Source organism: Trichechus manatus, unplaced genomic scaffold, assembly GCF_000243295.1.
Source record: "Trichechus manatus latirostris isolate Lorelei unplaced genomic scaffold, TriManLat1.0 scaffold00043, whole genome shotgun sequence".
Lineage (NCBI taxonomy): Eukaryota > Metazoa > Chordata > Mammalia > Sirenia > Trichechidae > Trichechus > Trichechus manatus.
The window spans coordinates 10,588,444-10,613,567 of NW_004443979.1; the positions used below are offsets into that span (position 1 = coordinate 10,588,444).

General features: G+C 37.3%; 1 protein-coding gene across 4 annotated transcripts in view; it reads right to left on the bottom strand.

Moving 5' to 3' along the window:
• The window catches only part of SCFD1 (sec1 family domain containing 1), a 114,771-nt gene that overhangs the window by 88,897 nt on the left and 750 nt on the right, over positions 1–25,124 (bottom strand). For all 4 annotated transcript variants that reach the window (XR_002824121.1, XR_002824120.1, XM_004376537.3 and 1 more), the window contains exons 2-8: positions 21,639–21,709; positions 18,792–18,880; positions 16,812–16,902; positions 9,897–10,019; positions 8,287–8,374; positions 2,845–2,934; positions 1,297–1,352 (exon numbers count right to left, since the gene is read on the bottom strand). Coding sequence is in view for 2 of the 4 variants with exons in the window: in XM_004376537.3 (XP_004376594.1) it covers positions 1,297–1,352; positions 2,845–2,934; positions 8,287–8,374; positions 9,897–10,019; positions 16,812–16,902; positions 18,792–18,880; positions 21,639–21,709 (608 nt within the window). In the remaining 2 variants the exon portion in view is untranslated. The remainder of the gene's footprint in view (positions 1–1,296; positions 1,353–2,844; positions 2,935–8,286; positions 8,375–9,896; positions 10,020–16,811; positions 16,903–18,791; positions 18,881–21,638; positions 21,710–25,124) is intronic.

Consider the following 25,124-nt stretch of genomic DNA (forward strand, 5'->3'; position numbering starts at 1 on the left):
AATGGCACTCAGAGAGCCAGCTAGTGCAGGCTAGTGGAATGCAAGCAGCCAGTGCTTCCCGGACAGAGACTGTGTCTGCGGGAAGCAGAGGACGCCGAGTGCGGGTGAAGAAGGGTAGGGCGTGGGAAAGCGTGTATCACAAATTACCGGAGCTCCAAGCCCCTCAGGAAGAAGCAAAGATGGCACACAGAGCCAGGTATTTGAGTGAAAGGATGGGGAGGTGGTGAGAGGTAAGGAAGAAATCAAAAGAAGTGGAAAAAAGCAACACCAGCAGCCAACAAATGGCACTCAGAGAGTTGGCCCGTTCGGGTGGGTGGAATCCAAGCAGCCGGTGCTTCCCGGACAAAAGATTGTGGCTGCGGAAAGCAGACGAGGCCGAGTGGGGTGAAGAATGGAGGGGGGTGGGAAAGCGTATATCGCAAATTACCGGTTGTTTTGTCTGCCACTGGAAGCTCTGTGAAGCTGCTTTCTCATACCCCGTTTGCTGGTCTTTGACAGGAGTCCAAGATGGCAGATCCGCGCTGCGTTAGCTGATAGGGGACCTCTCCATGAATCTCTCCTCGCTCTCTATTCTGTCAGTTTTCTCACTCCATTTGGTGCTTGGCTGAGTTCTTTACCTCTTCATTTGATGTTTTAGGGTTTCAGGATTGTTGTTTTCTTGGTTTGGCTTAGCTTTTCAGATCTTTGCTGTGGAGGGACAGCGTGGTGCTTCTGCCTAGAGCGACATTTTGCCCGAAGTCTAATACTTTTTTTTTTAATCTTCATAGCAGCAAATTTTTTTTTATTGTTGTACTTTAAGTGAAAGTTTACAATTCAAGTTTGTCTCTCATACAGCATAGCAAATTTCTGAATGCTCAGTCTATACTGAACATTTTACTCCAATACAGTGAGTGGGGTAGCAAAATACACAGCACCATTTTAAAAACGTTGTGATTGTTAATGAGTATTTGTTAAACGAAATTAAATATTAAATGACTTGGGGGGGGTCAAATAAGTGTAAAATACTATTGGACAGACAAGGCTGAATGAGGAATATACATTTGAGGAGGGAAGAAAGTGCTAGAATAGCACACTGAAATAAATAATTTTACTCTATCACACAGAAGTATATACAATGATTACTTTTTATCTTTGGTGGAATCTCAATGTAATGAAACAAAAACATTTGCCACTGGTACTTAATCAATAACTCATACCAATTATACAGTTAACATTAATGAAAACACTGAAGTAGTTATAGAAAATAATTCACACAATATTATTTATGCCCAAATCATATTATTTGCACAAACTTACCACTGCTACCATCTCTGCTGCTGTTCCTCTTGAACATCTGATTATAGGAACAGCACCTATTTTAACAATAGATGTTAGCACTGATCTTAGCTTTTGTTAATTAAAATGAATATTCATAAAATACATCAACATAAAACAAATAACATACTATTATGTTGTATTATTCAACATATATTGTTGAATACAATAATAATATTGTATTATTCAAATACAATTTGAAGCTACAGAAGTAAAAGGTTTTATAATCTCAAGAGTAAAAGCAAGGTTCAGAAACGAACCTTTCACTTATAAAGAGAACTTTATGGAGTAAGAAAAGACACTAGAGTTAAACTATCACTGTGGCAAGATTTTTTTCAATGAATCCATTGAGTCAGCATTTTCAGTCCCTATACACAGTTTCAAAGAAGTTTACTCTCTACTCTCAGGGTTCATTTTAATCTTTAATCTGACTTAAAGTAAAAGAATGAAGAGAGCTTGGCTAATGTAGCAGTTGGGATTATTACTTTCTCCTTATTTTACAAATTAACAAGCAAGTATTGTATCTTTTTAAAAAACAGTAGTTTAAAAGATTATAGAAAACACATTCTTCACATTATGTGAAATGCTCCTAAAATACGGCTTCAATTCACTATCAAATCAACTTAATTTCTCTCTCCCTTTATTACTTCAGTAAGTTTTATCAAAGGCTGAAAGCCTAAATTAATAGGAAAAAATACTATTGCACTGAAAATTTCATAAAACACTGTAATCTTTCTTATGCTAAAATTGTTACATTTTATATTCTATAGGAAAGCATACTCAATTTGCAAAAGTAAAAATGTAGACTATTCCTGAATTTTCTCCTGATAGCAAAAGTTATATATGCTTGTCATAAAAAATTCAAATAAGCCAAATGTGTTGCCATTGGTTGATTTTGATTCATACTGACCCTACAGGACAGAGTAGAACTGCCCCATATGGTTTCCAAGGAGTGGCTGGTGGATTCAAACTGTCAACCTGTTGGTTAACAGCTGAGCTCTCAACCATTGTGCTACCAGGGCTTCATAAAGCCACATAGTAGATACTAATTACAATGTAGCTATAAGTAAGTTTAGATGATTCAAAGAAATATTTTAAATTGAGGGTCTAGGTGGATTAGGAGTATATGCAAATGTAGCGTTTTATGGAACATTAGGACTTTTGTCTTAATAGTTACCAGGCATGTATCTCTACTCAGAAGTATTTTTGGTTTTTTTAATAAAGAAATATTGAGAAAATTAGCAGATACATAGGTGAAGTCACCACCAAACCATTCAAACAATATATTAGAAAGTTAAAACTGCCAGAGAGATCTAAGGTGGTAATTCAACTGGTCTGCTAAATGTTAACTCAAGAGGAATAACCATGTCAAGTTATTAAAAGAATACGGTTTTACTCCAACTCTGGAGACAGAGCCTGTAGAGATCCAGATAGATAAAAAGGGATCATATCACAGTACAGTAGATTAAAATTAGTTGTTAAATAATTAATTTACTTTGAAGAAGCAACCAGAAAGATGTGAAAACTTACCTAGTGTAACAAAAAAGCAGAAGAGGCTGTCAACAATAGTGTCCATAACAGTCTCCATTTCTGTGTCTGTGATATCTGGCCTGTTAATGGCTAAAATGACATAGGTAAAGGGGAAAAAATGACCAAAATTTATACTTTTGTCGTTTAATAAAATCTTAAAATAACTAAAATTTTGATCAGTATCAGTCTGATAACATTTCTAGTACTCAAACAAGTAAAATTCTTTATGCATTACAAATTTTTTAAGTGAACAAATTTTCATTAAAAATTAAACTACCTCATCTTTTTGGCCAAATAACAGATTGGCCTATAAAATAAACAATAATACCGTGAGGAATGTGCTCCTTTAAACAATCAACTATATGAGACCAAACAGTCAACATTTACCCAAAAGAAAAGATGAGAAGGCAAGGTGGGGGCAGGGAAACTGGATGGATGGAAATGGGGCAGGTGGGGTGGAAATGGTGAGAGTGCTGACATATTGTGGGGACTTTAACCAATGTCACAGAACAATCTGTGTATAAATTGTTGAACGGGAATCTAATTTGCTGCGCAAACTTTCATCTAAAACACACACATGCACACACACACAAAATTTAAAAAAAAACCCACTGTTGTCAAGTTGATTCTGACCCTTAGCGATCCTATCGGACAGAGCAGAATTGTCCCATAGGGTTTCCAAGGAGTGCCTGGTGGATTTGAACTGCTGATCTTTTGGTTAGTAGCCGAACTCTTAACCACTATGCCACACCCAATTAAACTACCTCAAAATAAAACACAACATCAGTATCAGGAGTGAAACATAAAGGGAAAAAAACACACACACATAAAGTATAACTTTTGCCAGAGTAAACTGAAAAATAAATATCCTATTCGATAATTTTATTCACAAACACTAGATGGTCTCAAGAAACTACTGATCCCGTTATCTAGCTACTGCCAGAAAAAGACAGTGCAAATCATTTATGCCAAGACCAACAACATGAATCATCTTCTTTGCACTAATAAGTTATGTGAATTTATTTTCTTCTCTATTAAACTGAACAGCAGTGGTTTCCAAACTTTATTGGGTATGAGAATCACCCTGGGAATGAGAGGACTTCTAGCCTCCTGAAATGTGAGAAGATAATTTTTGTTCTTCCAAAGCCACCCACCTGTAGTATTTGTTATGGTAACACTAGGTAACTAAAATAACATGCAATATTTGAGAGAATTTGGGATACAATTACATAATGCTTAAGTGCACTATCTCTGGAGTGAGACTGCCTAGGCTTAGCAACCTGGCTCTGCTACTTCCTCATCAAGTTACTTAGTATCTGTGCCTCAGTTTTCTCATCTGGAAAATGAAATAATAACAGGACCTACTCCACAAAGTTATTCTGAGGAGTATATGAGCTGATATGTAAAGCACACAGAACACTGATTGACATACAGCAAGCTATTACTATTATTACAGAGAATCTGAAAGATCAACTGTAATTATATCAATTATACTTTAAAGTAAGTAATTTCAGACTTGTGACTTTTTTAAGTTGAGAAGTATAAGAAAAATGATTATTAGAATGTTTAATAAACTTTTGATTCATTATATATTTTAAAATTTTTAATTTAAGAGTTGTTTAAATATGTAGGCAGGTTTTGCTAGTTAAGATTTATAAATTTGCCTTGTCTGGTATTTGAAGAGCTTAAAAAAGAAAGTTTAATATACTGCCTATAAATGCAGTTAACCATGGTGTCCAGTTGTATGGTCAAACACTAGACTAGAGGTTGCTGTGAAGGTATTTTGTAGACGTTGAGTAATGTTGACAATCAGCTGACTTAAGTCCTAGTCCCTGGTCACTGTTAGTAGCAGCCCTGGTAACTGTGGCAACTAAAAACATCCTTACACATTTCCAAATGGCCCTTAGGAGGCCATACTCCCCATTTAAGAACAATGGACATTCCAGTCATCCCTCAAACATCTCAATCCTTAAGTAGCAATTACTAATTATTTCAATGAATTGGCTAACCACATCTATACAGTCTTCCATTTTCTTTAAATTATTCAGCATAGACAATGTAATGTAGTGGTAGTGTTGGAGTGTTAATTTTAATCTAAATCCTAGGAATGATCTATTGCCAAAATTGAGAATACAAATTCTAGGACAGTTAGATAGCATTTGTCTTAGTCATCCAGTGCTGCTATAACAGAAACACCACAAGTGGATGGTTTTAATGAAGAGAAGTTTATTTCCTCATAGTCAAAGTAGGCTGTAAGTCCAAATTCAGGGCATCAGCTCCAGAGGAAGGCTTTTTGTCTCTGTCAGCCTTCTCATCAACGTTCCCCCGGACTAGGAGTTTCGCTGCGCAGGGACCCCAGTCCAAAGGACGCGCTCTGCTCCTGGCACTGCTTTCTTGATGGTACGAGGTCCCCCTGTCTCACTGCTCACTTCTGTCTTTCATATCTCAAGAGACTGCCTCAGGACACGATCCAGTCTTGTAGATCAGGTCCTGCCTTACTAACACAACTGCCACCCATCCTCCCTCATTAACATCATAGAGGCAGGTTTACAACATACAGGAAAATCACACAGTACCAGGAATCATGGCCTAGCCAAACTGATAGACACATTTTTTTGGGGGGGACATAATTCAAACCATAACATTCCACCCTTTGGCCCCCCAAAATCGCATCCTTGCAACATGGAAAACATATTCACCCTATCATACCATAGCAAAAGTCTTAACTCCAAGTCCAAAATCCAAAAATTCCTCTTCATCTGTGAAATCTAGAATACAAGTTATCTGCTTCCAAAGGTACAATGGCAGAACAGGCATAAGCTAGACATTTCCACTACAAATGGGAGAAATTGCAGGGAAAGAAGGCATAACAGGCACCAAGCATGTCAGCAGAACACATTACATTAGCCCTCAAGGCTTTGAAAATAATCCTGTGTTCTCTGAGACAATTTACACAATGGCCCTGCCCTCCAGACTCTAGGTATTTGCCACAGTCTCTGGATTTTGAGTGGAGGCCCCTTGGCCCTGGGTTTCAGCTCCGCCTTCCAGGCCCACTGGGACAGCAACTCTGCTCCCTTGGCTCTAGGCGCTCCATTCTCCTAGTCCATGAGAGAGACAACTCCACCCTTAGAAACACCAGAGGCCGTGGCTCCACCCTTGGAAACCCCTGAGGTCATGGCCATACCTTTTGAGACTGAGGCAGCTCAGCTTCTTGTGTCCCTTGTCTCTTCAGCTTCTGCTTCTTATGGCCTCTTGGCCCTCGGGCCTCATGCCCGCATCCGCCCTGCTGGGGCAAGTGTTCGAAAGCTCAGTAGCTCCACCGGTATAAGTGCCCAGAGGCACCCACTCCGCCAGAAAGCCTCGTGCACACAGACACTCAGCTCTCTCGCTCTGTGGGTCGGCAAGCCTAGCTCCACGGATAAGTGCCCAGAGGCACCCCACTCTGCCAGGAAGCCTCCTGCACACAGGCATTCAGCTCTCTCGCTCCTTGGGTTGGCTCCAGTGCTGCCTTTCACTGGTCTCCTGGTTCTGCTGTTGTTGGTTCTCTGCTGCTGCTGCTTCTCTGCTGCTGTAGGTTCTCTGCTGCTGCTGGTCCTCTGTCGCTGCTGGTCTTCTGTCACTGCCGCACATCTATCCATTCAGTTTTAAAACCACTTCCACGTTTTAGGTATCTGTTAGAGCAGCACCCCACTCTCTTGGTACCAAATTCTGCCTTAGTCATCTAGTGCTGCTATAACAGAAACACCACAAGTGGATGGTTTTAATGAAGAGAAGTTTATTTCCTCAGTCAAAGTAGGCTGTAAGTCCACAGTCAGGGCATCAGCTCCAGGGGAAGGCTTTTTCTCTCTGTTGGCCTTCTTCTCTTCAGTGTTCCCCCGGACTAGGAGTTTCTCTGCGCAGGGACCCCGGTCCAAATGACACGCTCTGCTCCTGGCACTGCTTTCTTGATGGTATCAGGTCCCCTTGTCTCACTGCTCACTTCTGTCTTTCATATCTCAAGAGATTGCTTCAGGACACGATCCAGTCTTGTAGATCAGTCCTGCCTTACTAACACAACTGCCACCCATCCTCCCTCATTAACATCATAGTGGCAGGTTTACAACATACAGGAAAATCACACAGTACCAGGAATCATGGCCTAGCCAAATTGATACACACGTTTTTTGGGGGACATAATTCAAACCATGACAGCATTGGATTAAAATGCCAATACTCAGTAGTGAGATTGAGATGCTACTCAATCCTACTACTATACGAACAGGATATAAGAATCAAGTGAGTTTAATAGCCCCTACTTTTTTGAATGGCACATATACTTTATTCTAAAACATTACTATAGTAGCTGATGACTCCAGAGACTTACTGTTCTCTGATCTTGACAAATAGCAATATTAGCTATTTTTAAGTGATTTACTTACTTAGTGTTCTCTATGTGCCAGAAACTTTTCTAGACATTTCACATATACTAATCCATTTAATTCTCACAAAAACCCTATGAGACAGATACTATTATTATCTCCATTTTACAGATGAGAAAACCAAAGCACAGAGAAATAACTTGTTCTTGTCCAAAGTCAACGAACTAGAAGAGTAACAGAATTCTGCTGCTAAAATACTGTGTGTTTCATACAAGTTGCTGTTGACGCACCTAAAAGGTCAGAGAATTGGTACTTAATTGAGCTTATAAAATAGCTCTATTAGGCTACCATTACGGATCATTTTGATCAGATTCTATAGAAGAATCCTGATCAAAAGGGGAAAATGTAGAACTGAATTTCAAATTCTCACAGACTCCAGACTTTCTGAAGCTATGGGGCTGGATGAACTCTGAAACTACTGCCCTGACATAATCTTTAAAACTTAAACCAAAAATATCCTCTGAAGACTTCTTAAAACCAAACAATAGTTTAGCTTAACTAGTAAAAAAATGTCTGCCTTAAGCATCATGCACTTTTAAGAACTATCTATATGGAATCAAAGTGACAACAGCAACTCGAAAGATCAGATAGGAATCTTAGGGGGCAGTAAGTTTACGTGCATAGGGGAGGAACAACTCAGAAAAGGAGAGTGAGAATGATTGCCCAACTCGAAGAATGTAATCAGTGTCACTGAACTGTACATGTTGAAACCAGAACTGGTGTATGTCTTGCTGTATATATTCTCAATAACAACAAAATAAATTTAAAAAAATAGATTTATTAGCATTCCTGCCATTTAATGTTATTTTTATGGTACAGAATTCAGCCTGAGAGTTGTTTTCTTTGTGTTTTTAAAAATATTTTACTGTTATTCATAAAGCTACTCTACATTTAAATATGTACTAGTTTTACTGCTGTAAACAAAGCTGGTTTTAGAGTACATTCAATATGTTTGCTATTTTTTTCTTATAGAACACCATTCATTTTGTTAACAATTAACTCGAATATTCCTATTTTTACGTACCACGATATGAAACAAGCTCCTTATTTTGATTACATAATACAAACATATCATCTTCCAAAGTAATAAAATTGAGATACTGGTCAAAAACCTAGAAACAAAAGAAAAGGTTTACAAATCAATTTTAAAATATAACCATGTTCAAAGTAAATTTAGCTTGATTTATTCTACGAATGGTAAAATGAAAAAAATTATAGTCACATTCAATAACTAAAAATTGTGCTCTCTAGCAGATTACCTAAGTGAGTACCAATAGTTAAGAATATTAAAAAGCAATAAAAACAAACTTTTAGACATTAAGGATGAGAGCAATGTTTTCAAAAAACAAAATTTAAATAGATATAAAATTAAAACTTGTTGACCGTGATAGGAATGGATACCAATTTTGAAGAAAAACCGCAATTTAAAAATTTTATATCCACTTTAATCACACTTGCCTAAGAAAATCACAGTAACTTTTTCCACCAAGAATTTTTATACGCTATAAATAAAGTGGGAAAAAGTTTTCACCTCTTTCTTAGAAGTGCAAACTAAAGAAAAAGTAAGAAAACTATTTGAAATAAATTTATTTAAACAAATTGAAAGCTGTTCTTAAAATTTTATGTAAAATTAATGACAAATTTTGGAAGAGCAAGAACATTAAGGCATGAGCCTCAAAAACAAACCAGAGGTAGTAGTTGACCATCTATGTCTAAGAATGAAAAATCTATCAGTGGGGAAAAATGGGATGTTAAATGCACAGTTGTTTAGTATTTAATTCGCCCTACATAAAAAAATCAAACCCACTGCCATCGAGTCAAATTCCAACTCACAGTGACCCTATATGACACAGCAGAACTGACCCACAGGGGTTTCCAAGGTTGTAAATGTTTACAGAAGCAGACTGCCACATCTTTCTCCCAAAGAGTGGCTGGGGGGGTTGAACTGCTGACCTTTCAGTTCGCAGCTGAGCGCTTAAGCACAGCGCTACCAGGGCTCCTTTGCCCTACATAGTTTCCTTGAATTTTTATTTATGTCTTGTCCAAATTCGAGGAGCACAGGGCACAACAGGGCTGTAACGATGAATATGCTTTACATATTTACTTATAACTGAAGCTGAACCTAACTGAAAACTCACTATGATACAGATTACTAGTCCGTTGTGAATTCCTTTTCCCTTAAAATATGCAACATAGCTTTCTTGGATCCTATCTCCTAAAGGAAGAAAAGATCTAGAGATAGCATACTGACTATAGTAATTACAGTTAAAACAATACCAAGATATTTTGAAGGACAATTTATGACACCGCAACTGTCAAAACTATTTTTGAATTGCGCTAAAACAGATTATACAAAACCCAGCCCAAAGCAAAAACTGATTCTGCTGATCAGTTGTGGGGTTTTTTGTTTTTCTCCTTTCAGATTCATAGAACAGTGGGCTCCTTTAGTTTGGTTTCTTTTGCCTAGTTCAAGTTGTAGATAGTTTACATTATTGGCACTCTTCCCAAAAGTACTGAGTCTCAAAATTTCACTCTGCTCATTTGAATTACATATTATGTCAATTAACAAGTTTCAGAATATCGTTAAATTTTAGAACATTAACGGAAGGTTATCAGCCAAACAAAAGCTCTTACCTTGGCTACTTGTGTCACTGCACTAGCTGCTAATGCTGCATTTGCAATATCTTCCAGTTTACTTCTTGAAATAGCAGAAATAAAATTTAAATAATAGGATTCATAGAGTTGATTTCGAAGATCCTATGAATACAATGAATACTTCATTCTTACAGATTAGTATAAAAGATGACAGCCAATAAATACATTTTAATACTATAACAGCAAGGTTTTGGAAGATAAGATAGATATTTAAAAGAGAGGAATATAAATGACAATCAATAAAAGTAGCTCAAGAGAACAAAGTCATGAAGGAGTAGCAGTTATCTGGTTACCAGAGGTGACTGAAATACATTTTAATGTTTAAAGTTAGAATATAACACAAGAGTGCTTTGAAATACTGTATCTACATTTTTCTTAAAAAGATCTAGAAGTCAGTCTCTAATACAGTAAAATGCTCGTGTATCTGGCAGATACTACTTTTACTGCTCTGATCATGAGATGACACAACAAATACAAAAAGAAAATTACTTTCTTCACAGACAAGTTATAATTCAGAAATGATTAATTCCAGAAGAATTTCTTCTCAGTTATCTAAAATTAATGGAATTCACTATAGTGAATGACTCAGTTATGCAAACTCTTCAATTTTCTTTAACTCTAAGCAAATAGGTATCTAAATTACCATACCTCCTCAAATCTAAGATGTCATTGATTGTAACAGGTACTATTATTTTACGTACTTCCAATAATTAATTGTACTAATAAAATTTTATGACACACCATCAATTCTGAGATACATCTGATTTCAGAGACATTCAAATGTGAAAAACTGAGGGATTGAAGCCTGTATGAAGAAGGTGGCCAAGCAGAGTGGTGCTTGACAAAGGGTGGGAAACTGGTTTTGTACAGAGAACTGAGCAAACAAGTAAGTATACTGAGGATAATGGGATCTATGTTTCATTGTCAGATAAAGGAGTTAGAAATTTATAAAGGGAAACAACAGAATAAACCCTACACTGATGAACTGAAATTGGAATTGGAGGGGTGTGTGTGTGTGTGTAACAATGAGAAGCGGGAAAGGGGGCACTAAGTAGGCAGAAGGGATATTTACAGAAATAATATAAAGTGTGTGTTGATTCTTTGAAAAGACAGACAAAATTAACAAATGTTTAGTTAGACTGACCAAGAAAAAAAAAGGAAGACTCAAATTGCTAGAATCAGAAATGAAAGAAGGACACTCCTACCAATCTTACACTATGAACAACTGCACACTAATGATTAGATAACTTAGATGAAATGGAAAAACTTCTAGAAAGAGAGGTGAGGCCAAGATGGTGGAGTAGTCAGATGCTTCCGGTGGTCCCTCTTAGAACAAAGACCTGAAAAAAACAAGTGAATCGATTATATACAACCACCTAGGAGCTGTGAACATCAAAGGCAAAGTTGAGGAACTGAACTGAGCAGAAGAGGGAGGGAGAGACAGTTCAGAAGCAGCGACGAGTTGCCAGACCTGACCTGGCGTGAGCTGGCACCTTTCAGGCCAGATGAGCTGGCGTGCGCAGTGAGGCAAGCAGTGGCGCTCGGGAAACATTTTCGACATCGGGAGAGACCCAATGGCAGAGAGTCTACTCAGTCCTCCAGAACCAGTGAAAAGTGTTGCTCAACTGGCTAAAGATAAGTGAATGCATCTGACCTACTGCGCAGATCAAAAAACACCCACTTTGTGAAAAACCTCTCTCCCATTTACCTGCCCCCTCCCTACACTGCACAGAGTGCCGGGCCAGCTTCAGCAACTGTTGCATCCCCTGGGCCAGAAGGAGGACCAGTCACACGCCCTGAGCCATTCTCCTGACCTTGCAGGGGGCAAAAATAATCTGCCAGCTCCCCTAAGCCAGGAACTCAGGGTAGGCACAGCTCCTTTGCCTAGGCACAGGCATAAGGGGTCCACAGCCTTTGAATGCCTTTCACCCCTGCATTTCAGCAGCGTAGGCCCTCAGTAGTACAGTATGACAGGGTATATACCTGAAGCCTAACTTCAACTGTATCAGCTATATGGTGAAGTGGCAGGTTCGTGACATTTGACACTGCTCTGCCCGTTAAGCAGGGTCCTTACATACCCACGTCAGGGGCCCGAGGACTGGTGGCTCCACCCATGCCACCTAGCCACCTGTGACAGGCCTCCAAGAATAAGTGGTGCCTCCCATTCCTTACAGCCAACAGCACTGGGAGGTCATATTTCAGCTGCAAAACCCACCCACCTATGCACTCTAGGGAACAGGGAAATGCTTTCCTCCCAGACACTCAGGCGCGGCCGTCAGCCCCCTGCCTTGCTCAATGCGTGACCCCCTACTGTGGCTAGATACCTGTGCCTACACCAATCACCCCTGCCCATCTAGGACTACAGGTGAGAGCTTGCACCACATGCTTGGTGACTGACTACTTGGACACCTGAGCTGAATCCATACAAGAAAAGTAAATGGACTCCTGGGCTCACATACCTAGAACAAATCTAACCACCTGATGACAGGATATTAAAGCTTCAAAGGTGCCAATAATCAAATTAGCTCACACGAGCAGCCTATTTGAACATATCAAAACAAAACAAGAAGCTAGGACACAGTAAGCAAACATAAAATAAGCAAATATAATAACTTATTGATGGCTCAGAGACAACAGTCAATATCAAATCACATAAAGGGCAGACCATGAAGGCTTCAGCAAACTCCTAAAACAAAAAGAAATTTTCTAGAGGAAAAGAATAAGGAATGAGATGGGTGATATCACAACAGACCCAACTGAAATTAAAAGAATCATAACAGAATACTATGAAAAATTATACTCCAATAAATTTGAAAACCTAGAGAAAACGGGTAAATTTCTAGAAACACAGTACCTATCTAAACTAATACAAACAGAAGTAGAACTAAATAAACCTATAACAAAAGAAGAGATTGAATAGGTAATTTAAAAACTCTCAACAAAAAAAAGCCCTGGCCCTGAAGGTTTCACTGCAGAATTCTAGCAAATTTTCAGAGAAGAGTTAATCCCACTACTACTAAAGGTATTTCAGAGCAAAGAAAAGGATGGAATACTCCCAAACTCATTCTATGAAGCCAGCACAACCCTGATACCAAAACCAGGTAAAGACATCACAAAAAGAGAAAATTACAGACCAGTATCCCTCATGAACATTGACACAAAAATCCTCAACAAAATTCTAGCCAATAAAATTCAACAACACTTGGACACCTGAGCTGAATCCATACAAGAAAAGTAAAAGTAAAAGTAAAAATAATTCACCATGACCAAGTGGGATTTATACCAGGTATGCAGGGATGGTTCATCATTAGAAAAACAATCAATGTAATCCATCACATAAATAAAGCAAAAGACAAGAACCACATGATCTTATCAACTGATGCAGAAAAGGCATTTGACAAAGTCCAACACCCATTCATGATAAAAACTCTCAGCAAAATAGAAATAGAAGGGAAACTCCTCAACATAATTAAGGGCATTCATACAAAGCCAACATCATCCTAAATGGAAAGAGTCTGAAAGCATTCCCCTTAAGAACAGGAACCAGACAAGGATGCCCTTTATCACCACTCTCACTCAACACTGTGCTGGAGGTCCTAGCCAGAGTAATTAGGCTAGAAAAAGAAATAAAAGGCATCCAAATTGGTAAGGAAGAAGTAAAAGTATCTCTATTTGCAGATGATATGATCTTATACACAGAAAAACCCAAAGAATCCAGGAGACAACTACCAGAACTAATAAAGAAGATTTCAGCAAAGTATCAGGATACAAGATAAATATACAAAAATCAGTTGAATTCCTCTATACCAAGAAAGAGAACTTCAAAGAGGAAATCACCTAATCAATACCATTTACAATAGCCCCCAAGAAGATACTTAGGAATAAATCTAACCAGAGCCGTAAAAGATCTATAAAAAGATAATTACAAGACACTACTGCAAGAAACCAAAAGATACCTACATAAGTGGAAAAACATACCTTGCTCGTGGATAGGAAGACTCATTATGAAAATGTCAATTCCACCCAAAGAGATCTACAGATGCAATGCAATCCTGATCCAAATTCCAATAGCATTTTTAAAGGAGAAACAAATCACCAATTTCATATGGACAGGGAAGAGGTCCCGGGTAAGTAAAGCATTACTCAAAAAGAACAACGTGGGAGTCTTCACGCTACCTAATTTTAGAACCTATTATACCGCCACAATAGTCAAAACAGCCTGGTACTGGTACAACAACAGATACATAGACCAATGGAACAGAATTGAGAATCCAGATGTAAATTCATTCACCTGTGAACAGTCAATATTTGACAAAGGCCCAAAGTCCATTAAATGGGGAAAAGACAGTCTCTTTAACAAATGGTGCGGGCATAACTGGATATCCATCCGCAAAAAACTGAAACAAGACCCATACCTCACACCATGCACAAAAACTAACTCAAAATGGATCAAAGAGTTAAATATAAAAGTGAAAATGATAAACATCACGGAAGAAAAAATAGGGACAATGCTAGGAGCCCTAACACATGGCATAAACACAATACGAACCATAAGTAACAATGCACAAACAATAGAAGAGAAAGTAGATAACTGAAAGCCCCTAAAAATGAAACACTTATGCTCATCAAAAGACTTCACCAAAAGAGTCAAAAGACAACCTACAGACTGGGAGAAAATTTTTGGCTATGACAATCCCATCAGAGTCTAATTTCTGAAATCTACAAGATACTGCCAAACCTCAACAACAAAAAGACAAATAACCCAATTAAAAAATGGGCAAAGGATATGAACAGGCACTTCACCAAAGAAGACATTCAGGCAGCTAACAGACACATGAGGAAATGCTGATGATCATTAACCACTAGAGATATGCAAATCAAAACTACAATGAGATACCATCTCACCCCAACAAGGCTAGCATTAAACCAAAAAGCACAAAATAATAAATGTTGGAGAGGTTGTGGGAGACTGGAACACTTACACACTGTTGGTGGGAATGTAAAATGGTATAACCACTTTGGAAATAGATTTGGCGCTTCCTTAAAAAGCTAGGAATAGAAGTACCATATGATCCAGCAATCCCACTCCCTGGAATATATCCTACAGAAATAAGAGCTGTCACACGAATAGATATCTGCACACCTATGTTCACTGCAGCACTGTTAACAACAGCAAAGAGATGGAAGTAATCTAGGTGCCCATCAATGGATGAATGGATGAACTGTGGTATATTCACACAATGGAATACGACACAACGATAAAGAACAACAATGAATCCGTGAAACATCTCATAACGTGGAGGAATCTGGAAGGCAGTATGCTGAGTGAATTTAGTCAGTTGAAAACGGACAAATATTGTATAAGACCACTATTATAAGAACTCAAGTAAAGGTTTAAACACAGAAGAAAATATTCTTTGATGGTTAGGAGGGTCAGGAGTGAAGGAGAGGGGTATTCACCAACTAGAGGGTAGACAAGAATTATTTTAGGTGAAGGGAAGGACAACACACACTACAGGGGAAGTCAGCACAACTGGACTAAACCAAAAGCTAAGAAGTTTCCTGAATACAACCAAACACTCTGAGGGACAGAGTAGCAGGGGCAGGCATCTGGGGACTATGCTTTCAGGGGGCACCTAGGTCAATTGGCATAACAAAGTCTATTAAGAAAATGTTCTGCATCCCTCTTTGGTTTACTCGTACAATGGACTATTACTCAGTCACAAAAAGGAATTAACTACTGATAAATGCTACCACATAGATAAACCTTGAAAACATTATGGAAAATGAAAGAAGCCAGACACAAAAGTCAAATATTACATGATTCCACTTATACGTAATGTCCAGAACAGGCAAATATACAGAAAGTACTTAGTGAGTTGCTTAGGGCTGGGCAGCATGTGAGATTTGTGGGGTTAACAGCTAAAGAGTATGAGGTTTCTTCTGAGGTGATGAAAATGTTCTAAAATTGATTGTGGTGATGGTTGCACAAGTCTGTGAATATACATTGAAATCATTGAATTGTACACCCTAAATGGGTGAACTGTATGTTACCAAAGTGGTTACCAAAAAAAGTGGTACCTGTTTAAAAAAAAGGGGGGCATAATGTCTACTCAGGGTAAAAAAGGAAGCTAACTATCATTAAGCTATTTAGAACACAAAATATGTGATCTTCATTAATGATTTAAACAGCAATTTTATTCAACAGTGATTAACAAGTAAAGATGCTTATGACTTGTGGCGGACACCGTTAGCTGGCTATCCAGTATCAAGTCTTTCCTTTTTTTATTTTTTTTGCTAAAATAATCCAAATTTGGCAATACACTTGGCTAAATTTAACTTTCTCAGCCTCCCCTGCAGTTAATTCTACCAAGCACAACATAAATGGAAGTATTCTGGGAAATCTTTAGCTTTCTTGACAAAAAGGAACAGTTAAGGCTGGCACTATCTTTTTTTCCCGTTTTTGTGCCTTGAATACAGATGTAATAGCTACCGCTGCAGTCACCATGAAGCAACAAGCCAAGACAATGAAAAGCAAGAAATTAAAGATGGGGGATCAAAAAGACAGAAGGAGCCTGGGTTTCTGATAACATTATAGAGCTGCTATACCAGCTCGGAATTCCTATTCCCAGACTTTGTTATTTCAGAAAAATAAAATTCTATTTTTAAAGCTAATATAGTTAGATTTTGTTTTTTACAGCCAGACTCAGTCTTAACCAATTTAATGCTTCTTCAGCCAGAAAATTTTAAATCTTTCAAACTATCTGAAGTTTAGATAGTCTCAAAAATCAAAGTGGGAAAATGGATAGGGTAATTCAAAATTCTTAACAACACATACCTAAGATTTTTTTAAAAATCTGTTTCCATATTCAAGAAAATAAGAATTCACATTACCTGGCACATTCTGTCAATATTTTCTTCAGTTGGCATTACAAAGTACACTGCAGGAACATCTGGAATAGGATCTCGATCAGAGTGCAAAAGCCTAGAAGACATAAGGAATAAAAACTCATTTTTTTCCTTAGTCACTTACCTGAAAACAGTATTTCTCAAACTGGGAGTTCACCAGCTCAAGGACAGTGACCAGTGCTCTAAAAGTTTTTGCTACAATTCATTACAATTAGTTCAGTCAGTTTCTCCTTACATCAGTGTTAGTATTTTTTTTATTAGTAAGATCCTAATCTCTTAGTCTTCATGTGTTCTACTTCACTCGTCTTATTCTTTAATACCTTTTATGGTCACACATTCTCTTCTATCAACATTTCCCTTGAATGGGAACTAAAGCATATTCAAAATTGATTTTATTCCTATTTTTCATAGAAATACGAGCCGAGGAGAAGGTACAGCTCTCCAAGAGAAGGAAAACAGAAATTCTTTTCTTGAAAGGAAGGAATTTAAATGAAATAAAATACGTTTTTTAAATGAAAAATATATGAAAGTTTCCTTAAAACTTAAAGACAATGTATGTTTGTGTATTTATTACTTGTCTTTTCATTAGTAAAATAAAAGAGTTAAACACTTAGTAAGATGCCAATGGCAATCTATGCTTATTAATAAACTACCTTTTCCACAGAGGCATCAAACTAAACTTCAGTTCAACCCATATAAATTAATACGTTACCAACAAAAATTTTATATCCGACATAAAAATAAAAGAAAAATATGTCAAATACTATATTTCATCAAACCTAAGGTGCTACCAATTTTAAAACATATCATTATGTTACATACCACTGAAGAAAAATGCTGTCAATTAAACTATGACACACCATCAATTATAAGACACACCCTAATTTCAGAAACATCAAAAAGTAATTTTAGAATTGATGCAGTATTCTATTAATTTTAAACAAGTACACATTATAAAATTGAAGAATGTAAGCTAATAAAACTACATTCTGATACTTCCCGCACTGAAAATCTAAAACCACTATTACCAATACAAGAGTAGATTTCAAATCAATATGTTATAACCATAGGATAAAAATTGGTTATAACCATAAACAGAATAGAATGCAAATGGGTTATAACACCACATAATTGGACACTTCCAGTATGTAAAGATATTAGTATCTATTCATGAATATAGTCCCTCTTGAAATGTTCCACTAGGCAAGTCTTTAAAGTAATGTAATTAATTTTATATTTACCAAACCTATCAGGACCAATATAATCAAACAAATTCAACAGTTAGGAAGACAAGGTAGATAGCCTCCTACGGTGATTACTTTAACAGTAATATCTTCATAGTCACTTATATTTTTCATACTAATGATAAACAAAAAATTTTTAGAGTTGGAAGAGACACTAAGATTATTAAGTCTTTTCCTTCATTCAGAGAGTAAACCAGGTGTATAGGAAAAGACACAAGACAGGAAATTTAAATTTAGAAGTTGTAAGCCTGGGGATTATTTTTAACTTCAGAAGTAAAAGACCAAATTAAAGAAGACAGGGGTCGGGGGGACGTTGTTTTATATAGGGCTTGAACTGGTTCAGTCTAGTTTGACCTCCTGCTAAGAATATGCATTTCTACCCCCAGATATACTGAATCAGAATCTACAGTTTAACAAGATCCTCAAGTGATTCTTATGTAAACATAAGAATCACCTGGGGATACCATAAGAATCAGCTGGGGATCTTGTTAAAATGTCTATTCTGATTCAGTATCTCTGGGGTGGAAATGCAAATTTTCAGCAGGGGGTCCAACGAGAATGAACAAGTTTGAAGCCCTGGTTTTACAGTATATAAGTTCTATAACCTAACATTATTTTTCTCTATAAACATCCCTTAATCACTTGATTTCATAGTGGCCAAAAATCTTTAAAAATATATTTCAAAATAAATGCTCTTATTAAAAATGTTGTTAAAACTCACAGATGCAGGGTGATTCCCACGTCTCTTAGCTCCTTCACAGACAGCAGAGGGGAGATTATATCTTGGCCAAATCTATCATAAATGAGCACCTAATAAAAAAAAAACAAACGTGTTTTTTAAGCATTATCAGTAAACAGCCAATAGAGAATCCACATTAAGACAAAACTGATGTAAATTTTTTTTAATAAACCAGATATGTTGAATTCTTATCCTTATCTCAAGTTAATATTTTCCATTATTACTAAGCAGAAAGTACAGCAACACAGCAATACTCTCTTAAAATCATTACTACTGGGCTAAAATAAATAATTACGCATACTTCTTTTTATAAAATACTTTTTCCAGGTTAAAAAAAAAATACTAGAGATTATCAAATCTTCATCTAAAGCTATAATGCAGGACTTTGAACATACAGCAAACTCAAATACATTCCCCTACTTTCCCCACCCGCCCCCCGCCACCAGTTCACATATATCCTTTCTAAAAACAAAGGAGTAAAATACAGCCACTTTTTCAAAACTAGTAAGTAAGAAGCTCCATGACTGTTAAGGAAGTTTAGTAATTCAACATCTCAGGTTAATAAGATACTCCTTTTAAAATTAAGTCCATAAAGAGTACTTGACAGCCTTATTCTAACAAACGCATTTCTTCCATTCTAAAAGGATTAAAACTGACAAATGTAAGAATGGTAAGAACTCCAACTGAGTATTCTAACTCAAAATTAGTTTTGGAGTCAAGGCAAACAATAGACTATTCAACAACTATAAGTGTTTTTCACAACTACCTCAATGATTCCTTAAGGAGTAAGAAATTGTTAATGAGAGATAAAAATGCTGACATAAGGACATGATTTTCTTGAATGCCAGCACTTCCTTTCAAAAACCAAATAACCAAACCCATTGCCATCAAGTTGATTCCCACTCATAGCAAGCCTATAGGAGGACAGAGCAGAACCACCCCAAAGGGTTTCCAAGGAGCAGCTTGTAGATTCAAACTGCCAACCTTTCGGTTACCAGCTGAGCTCTTAACCACTGTACCACCAGGGCTCCTAAAAATCTTTCTGCTCTAGTTATAAGAGGGTAGATGTTGCATCTCTCAAAAATCTTGCCTCTTTAAATCTCAATATACCTGTATTATTAATCTTGTGATAATAAAAATGATTGGTAAGGAAAGTATCTGACACAAATCTGTACCCAAGAAATTCTCAAGTTATTTAATTCAAAAGCTCAATACAGGCCTTAAGAAATAAATAAACAAGTATAGTTTATGCAAGAAGCAACAAGAAGATGCCTGCAAAGAAACAGGAAGAGAAAAATTAGGGGGCTCTCCGAAACTTAAGTGGAGGGCACTTGTGGTCCAATGGTAGAATTCTATCCTTCCAGGTGGGAAACCTGTGTTTGATTCCCAGCCAGTGCACCTCAAGCTCAGCCACCACCCTATCTGTCTGTCAGTGGAGGCTTGCGTGTTGCTATACTGCTGAACAGGTTCCAGTGGAGCTTCCAGCCTAAGACAGACTAGGAGAAAGGCCTGGCGATCTGCTTCTGAAATTCAGCCAATGAGAAATCTATGGATCACAAAACAGTCTGATCCACAACTGATCGTGGGGATGGTGCAGGCCAAGGCAGCATTTCATGCCATGATACAGAGGGGCTGCCTCGATGGCAGCTAACAACAACTTATGCTTAAATTATAAATTCAAAATGGATGACTTTAACTACCTTTACAGTTAACCCAAAGGATTTATAAGGACTCACTAAGAGTTTTCAAAACACCCAAAACTCTAATCAAGACGACTTGGTTGTAAGCTAAAATGAGTGTAAGCTAATGAAGTTTAAACCTAATCAACTGTATTATCTCTTCAAAGAAAGAGAATCACTGTGAAGTTTAGAAAGAAGGAGCCCAAGAATTGGAATTTCTGAAGGCTCTCCAATATTTCTCAAAGGAGAATGTCTACAGATTGCTTTCTGGTCCAAATAAGTTTTACTGATAGTTTTACATCTCACAAATTAATAAACTGGTGTTCTGGTTTACAGATCACTCTTCTCATAAATTGGTTAATGTCTTGCTACTGTAATACAAATACCACAAACGAGTGGCTTTAAAGAATAAAAATTTATTTTCTCACAGTTCTGGAGGCTAAAAGTTCAAACCAGTGTCTTGGTGGTGTCAATTCCTTGTCAGTAGCACCAGTGTTCCTTGGTTCCTTGTAGACAGTCCTCACATGGCATGTCTTCCATGTGTCTGTGTGTATATCTGTGTGTCTGTCTGTCTGCCTAACTCCCTCTATTCTGGTCTTGAAGGTGTGGGTCTGTCTGTCTCTATTCTGGTCTTTTTATAACTCAGAAGTGATTATGTTTAGTATCCAACCTACAATGGCATAGCCTCATTAGCATAACAGACGAAAACCCTATTTCCAAACAGGATCACATCAACAGGTACTAGGCCAGAAATTCAACACATATTTGGGGGAGTGGGGGCACAATTCAATCCATAACAGTTAAAATGAACTAGTTCTCGAGTCTGACTAATCCTAAGAAAGACTGCAAGATCTAGAGTCTGTACTTGGAAAGCTAAACAACAAAACATCAATCCAGGTAAAGACCTACCAGCAACCCTGCCTGAGATCAGCTGGATTCCCTAGATGAATATTATCTCATTACCTATCTCACTCCATAAAATGTTTATCAAAAAAATTTACATTAAGATAACACGTTAAATAAAAAATATTCATGCATTATAACTAAAATGTGCTACTAGTTCAGTATTAATAAGAAACTCCCCCCAACTACCACAAATAAGGACTAAGGAAAAAGAAATACTCCCCCTTAAAATAAATTTCTCTCTTACCTTCCATACTGGTTCTCCAGTGCTGTTTTTAACATGAGGCACATTGAAATTCAACATGCGCTTCAAAGCCACTGAAAATTAAAATAGTTTTTTGTATCAAATATTATCATTTTTTAAAGAATTACATTTCTTTCACATTTCTTATTTACTACTTGAAAACAAAATGCACAAATCAACTCTAGTCATACTGACTAATCAGATGACTGGATGTACGGAGCTAGAGGTCAGACCTTGTAAGACTGTTCCCTTCAACAGCTAATTGGCATCTGTTTGGGAGTTTTTCTAAAATACAACAGGCATCTGTCCCCAGATAAAACAATGTGAAAAATGTTCAGGAAGAAGCTTTTTGTATTTCTCCTGATTATCCAACACTGAATTTTATACAGATGCAAAAAGAAATTTCTTCAGTCATGAACTTGCAATGACCTCAATGGTTCTGCTGTCTATTTACTGTTGAGTTGAAAGAATACATTAAGACGATCTTTCTAAAGATGAAAATTATCTATTGGCATATTTAATCGGTTTACATCTAAAACCTTAATACAGCACTTCTAATTTTTAGTTACCTAGGAGTACATTTTCCAACCAATCTATCCCTCAGATTCACTGAAAAGTTATATTGCTTAAAATTGTTTTCAACGGGGGTAAAAAAACTGAGACTTTCCCATAGATATGGTAGGGTAAGTGATAACTCCTGGTAAGAAAACATAGAAATTCAAAAATTACAGCAGCCACGCTCTAGATGGTATAGTATTTTGTGGTTTTCATTGCTCATATGTTCATGTGTTACAACAGACTCAGAAATATTTTGTAAGGAAAATGAAAATCCTTTAATATATTTCTATGTGAAGTTGAGATAGCCAAATATTCAACGGAGTATATGAGTTAGGTGATTTAATTTTTTAAAAAAGATTGGTAACCTTAAAATCTACTTGATTAATTTTTAAAAGCATTTGGATTAGGTTTTATTAAGTAACACAGAATAACTCATATTCCAAACCCCTCCCAGAGAACTACAGAATATTCAAATCACTTGAGTGTCAATGTATAACATTCATTCACTCACTAGAAAAGCTTCCATTAAATGTTTGTTGAAGCAGGTATGGTGCTAAAACACCTCTAGTAATCAAGAAATTGCACTTCAATGACATATTTGTGTATTTATGTGTCTGTATATAGAGACATGGTTTTTTCTGAAAACTCTCATACCTAATGCTGAGCCAATAATTGCACATTTCCAAAAATTTACATCTACTTCAGGGTTCACAGGTGTTAAGCTATTATACAAAAATATAAATAAATAATCAAAACCTTTAATACTTAAAACAAGAGGCATAGATGGGTGTTCCAGGGTCAGCCCTCCCACTGCTTTAGCAGAGCTCTTCCTCCCACCTCTAGGCAATACAGACACCACCATCCCAGCACTCACGGCCCAGGACAGGGAAAAATCTTGCTTCTAGAACAGTTGTTTACAGTGTTGATACATGATGACTAGGAAGAACCACAGTCTGGGCTCCACCTTTCTTACCCTGGCCATGTGAGCCCAGGTGTGAAGTGTTCTCCAGAGCTAGGCCTTACCTAACTCAGAGAGGCCAGTATCAGCAGATAATCCCCCACTTGTCTTCTCAGCCCCATCCAGAAGACTAGAATTTCTCCAGCTGTGAGCCCTGCTAACTTGTTAAAAAGGGATTTTAGTGGATACATGGCCTGTCTTCAAAGAGTGTATAAGAACGTAATTTTCCTTTCATCAGGGTAACTCCTCAAGGCTTAAATCATTGCTTTTAACTGAAATGGCGAGCGAGGTATCTTTATTGGCCCTAAACATACTATCCACATTCCTAGACTTGGTTAATGTAGATTCACTCTTACCTGGAATGTTTTCTTCACTCATTTACTGAACAAATACTGTCAACTACATTTACTATCCATTCCTTAATTTATTCAACAAATGTTTAGTGAATGTTTACCATGTGCCCAATACAGCCCTAGCTGCTGGGGATATAGAAACAAACCATATAAAAATTCCCTGTCCTCAATAAGCTTTCATTCCAGTTGGAGGAGAAAGACAATAAATAAGTAAAACATATGGTATGTGAAATGCTGGTAAGTGCTACAGAGAAGAATAAGCTAGAGAAGGGGGACAGGGAATTGGTCAGTGAAGGCCTTACTGAGAAGGTAACATTTGAGTAAAAACCTAAAGAAGTTTGGAAATAAGCCATGCAGGTATCTATGGAAGAACACTGCAGAAAGAGGAAACAGCAAATACAAAGGCTCTGAGGCTGGGGTATGCTTGGTGTATTCAAGGAAAGAGGAAGAGAAACAGAAAATGAAGTCAACAACCGGGGAACAGACCACATAGGATCTTGTAGATCACTGTAAGATCTCTTGGGCTTTTGTTATGATTGAAATGGGAAGGTGCTGGACGGTTTTGAGCAAAGATGTGACATGACCACTTTGGGTATTGAGTGGAGAAGACTGAAGGGGAACAGGGTTGTAAAAGCAGGGAGACAAAATAGGTTATTGCAGAAATTCAAGTAGAAATTCACGGTGGCTTGGGTCTGGGTGATAACTGCAACAATGGTCAGATCCTGAATATATTGTCAGGGTAGAGCTTACAAGATTTACTGATAGATCTAATGTGGGGTATGAAAAAGAGAAGTCAAGAAAACTTCAAGATTTTAGACCTGAGCAACTACAAGGATCAAGCTGTCATTAACTGATATGGGGAAAACGGAGTTCAGAGGAGAGGTCCAGGCTGGAGATATAAACTTGAGAATCAGCATATAAATGGCATTTAAAGCCAAGAGGCTAGAAGAGAGAAATCAGTTGACCTGGGGCTCTTCAATGCTGAGACATGGAGGAGATGAGCAAGAACCTGCAAAAGAAAGCATGCATGAAGAACTTAGGAGGAAACTACAGATTTGGCCTATTGAACTGGAGATAGGGATACACAGGTTAAGGGTAGAGAGGAAGCTTTCATAAAGGAGCTAACTCTTGAGGTGACCTTTAAAAGATGAATAAAAATTCTTCTTCAGGCAGGCAAAGTGAGAAACTGACATGCTAGTTAACCTCTCTATACTTTGGTTTCCTCATCTGCAAAATGAAGATAATAATACATTTAAAATCACTGAGAATTGTGCCTAGCAAAAATAAATGCTCAATAAACGTCAGCTGTTATCTATCCAAATTGACTTGCACATTCGTTTGTATCAATCATACACAGTATCTTGCGTGTAGTAGAACTTCAACAAATATTTAGGGGTTGATGGTGAGTTATTTCCCAAAACATTTCCAACAGGCACAAACAAAATTTTTACCTCTGCTACTACAGCACATACAAAGAAATTTACTTTTGTCTGAAGGAGGATAAAACTCAGGGCACTAATTTGATAAATGATCTGTCATGATCTATCTAACAATGAGTAAGTGTACATGTGGAATCTTGTTATATTTGGGTATTCCCTCAAATCGTATCTGGATTCTCAT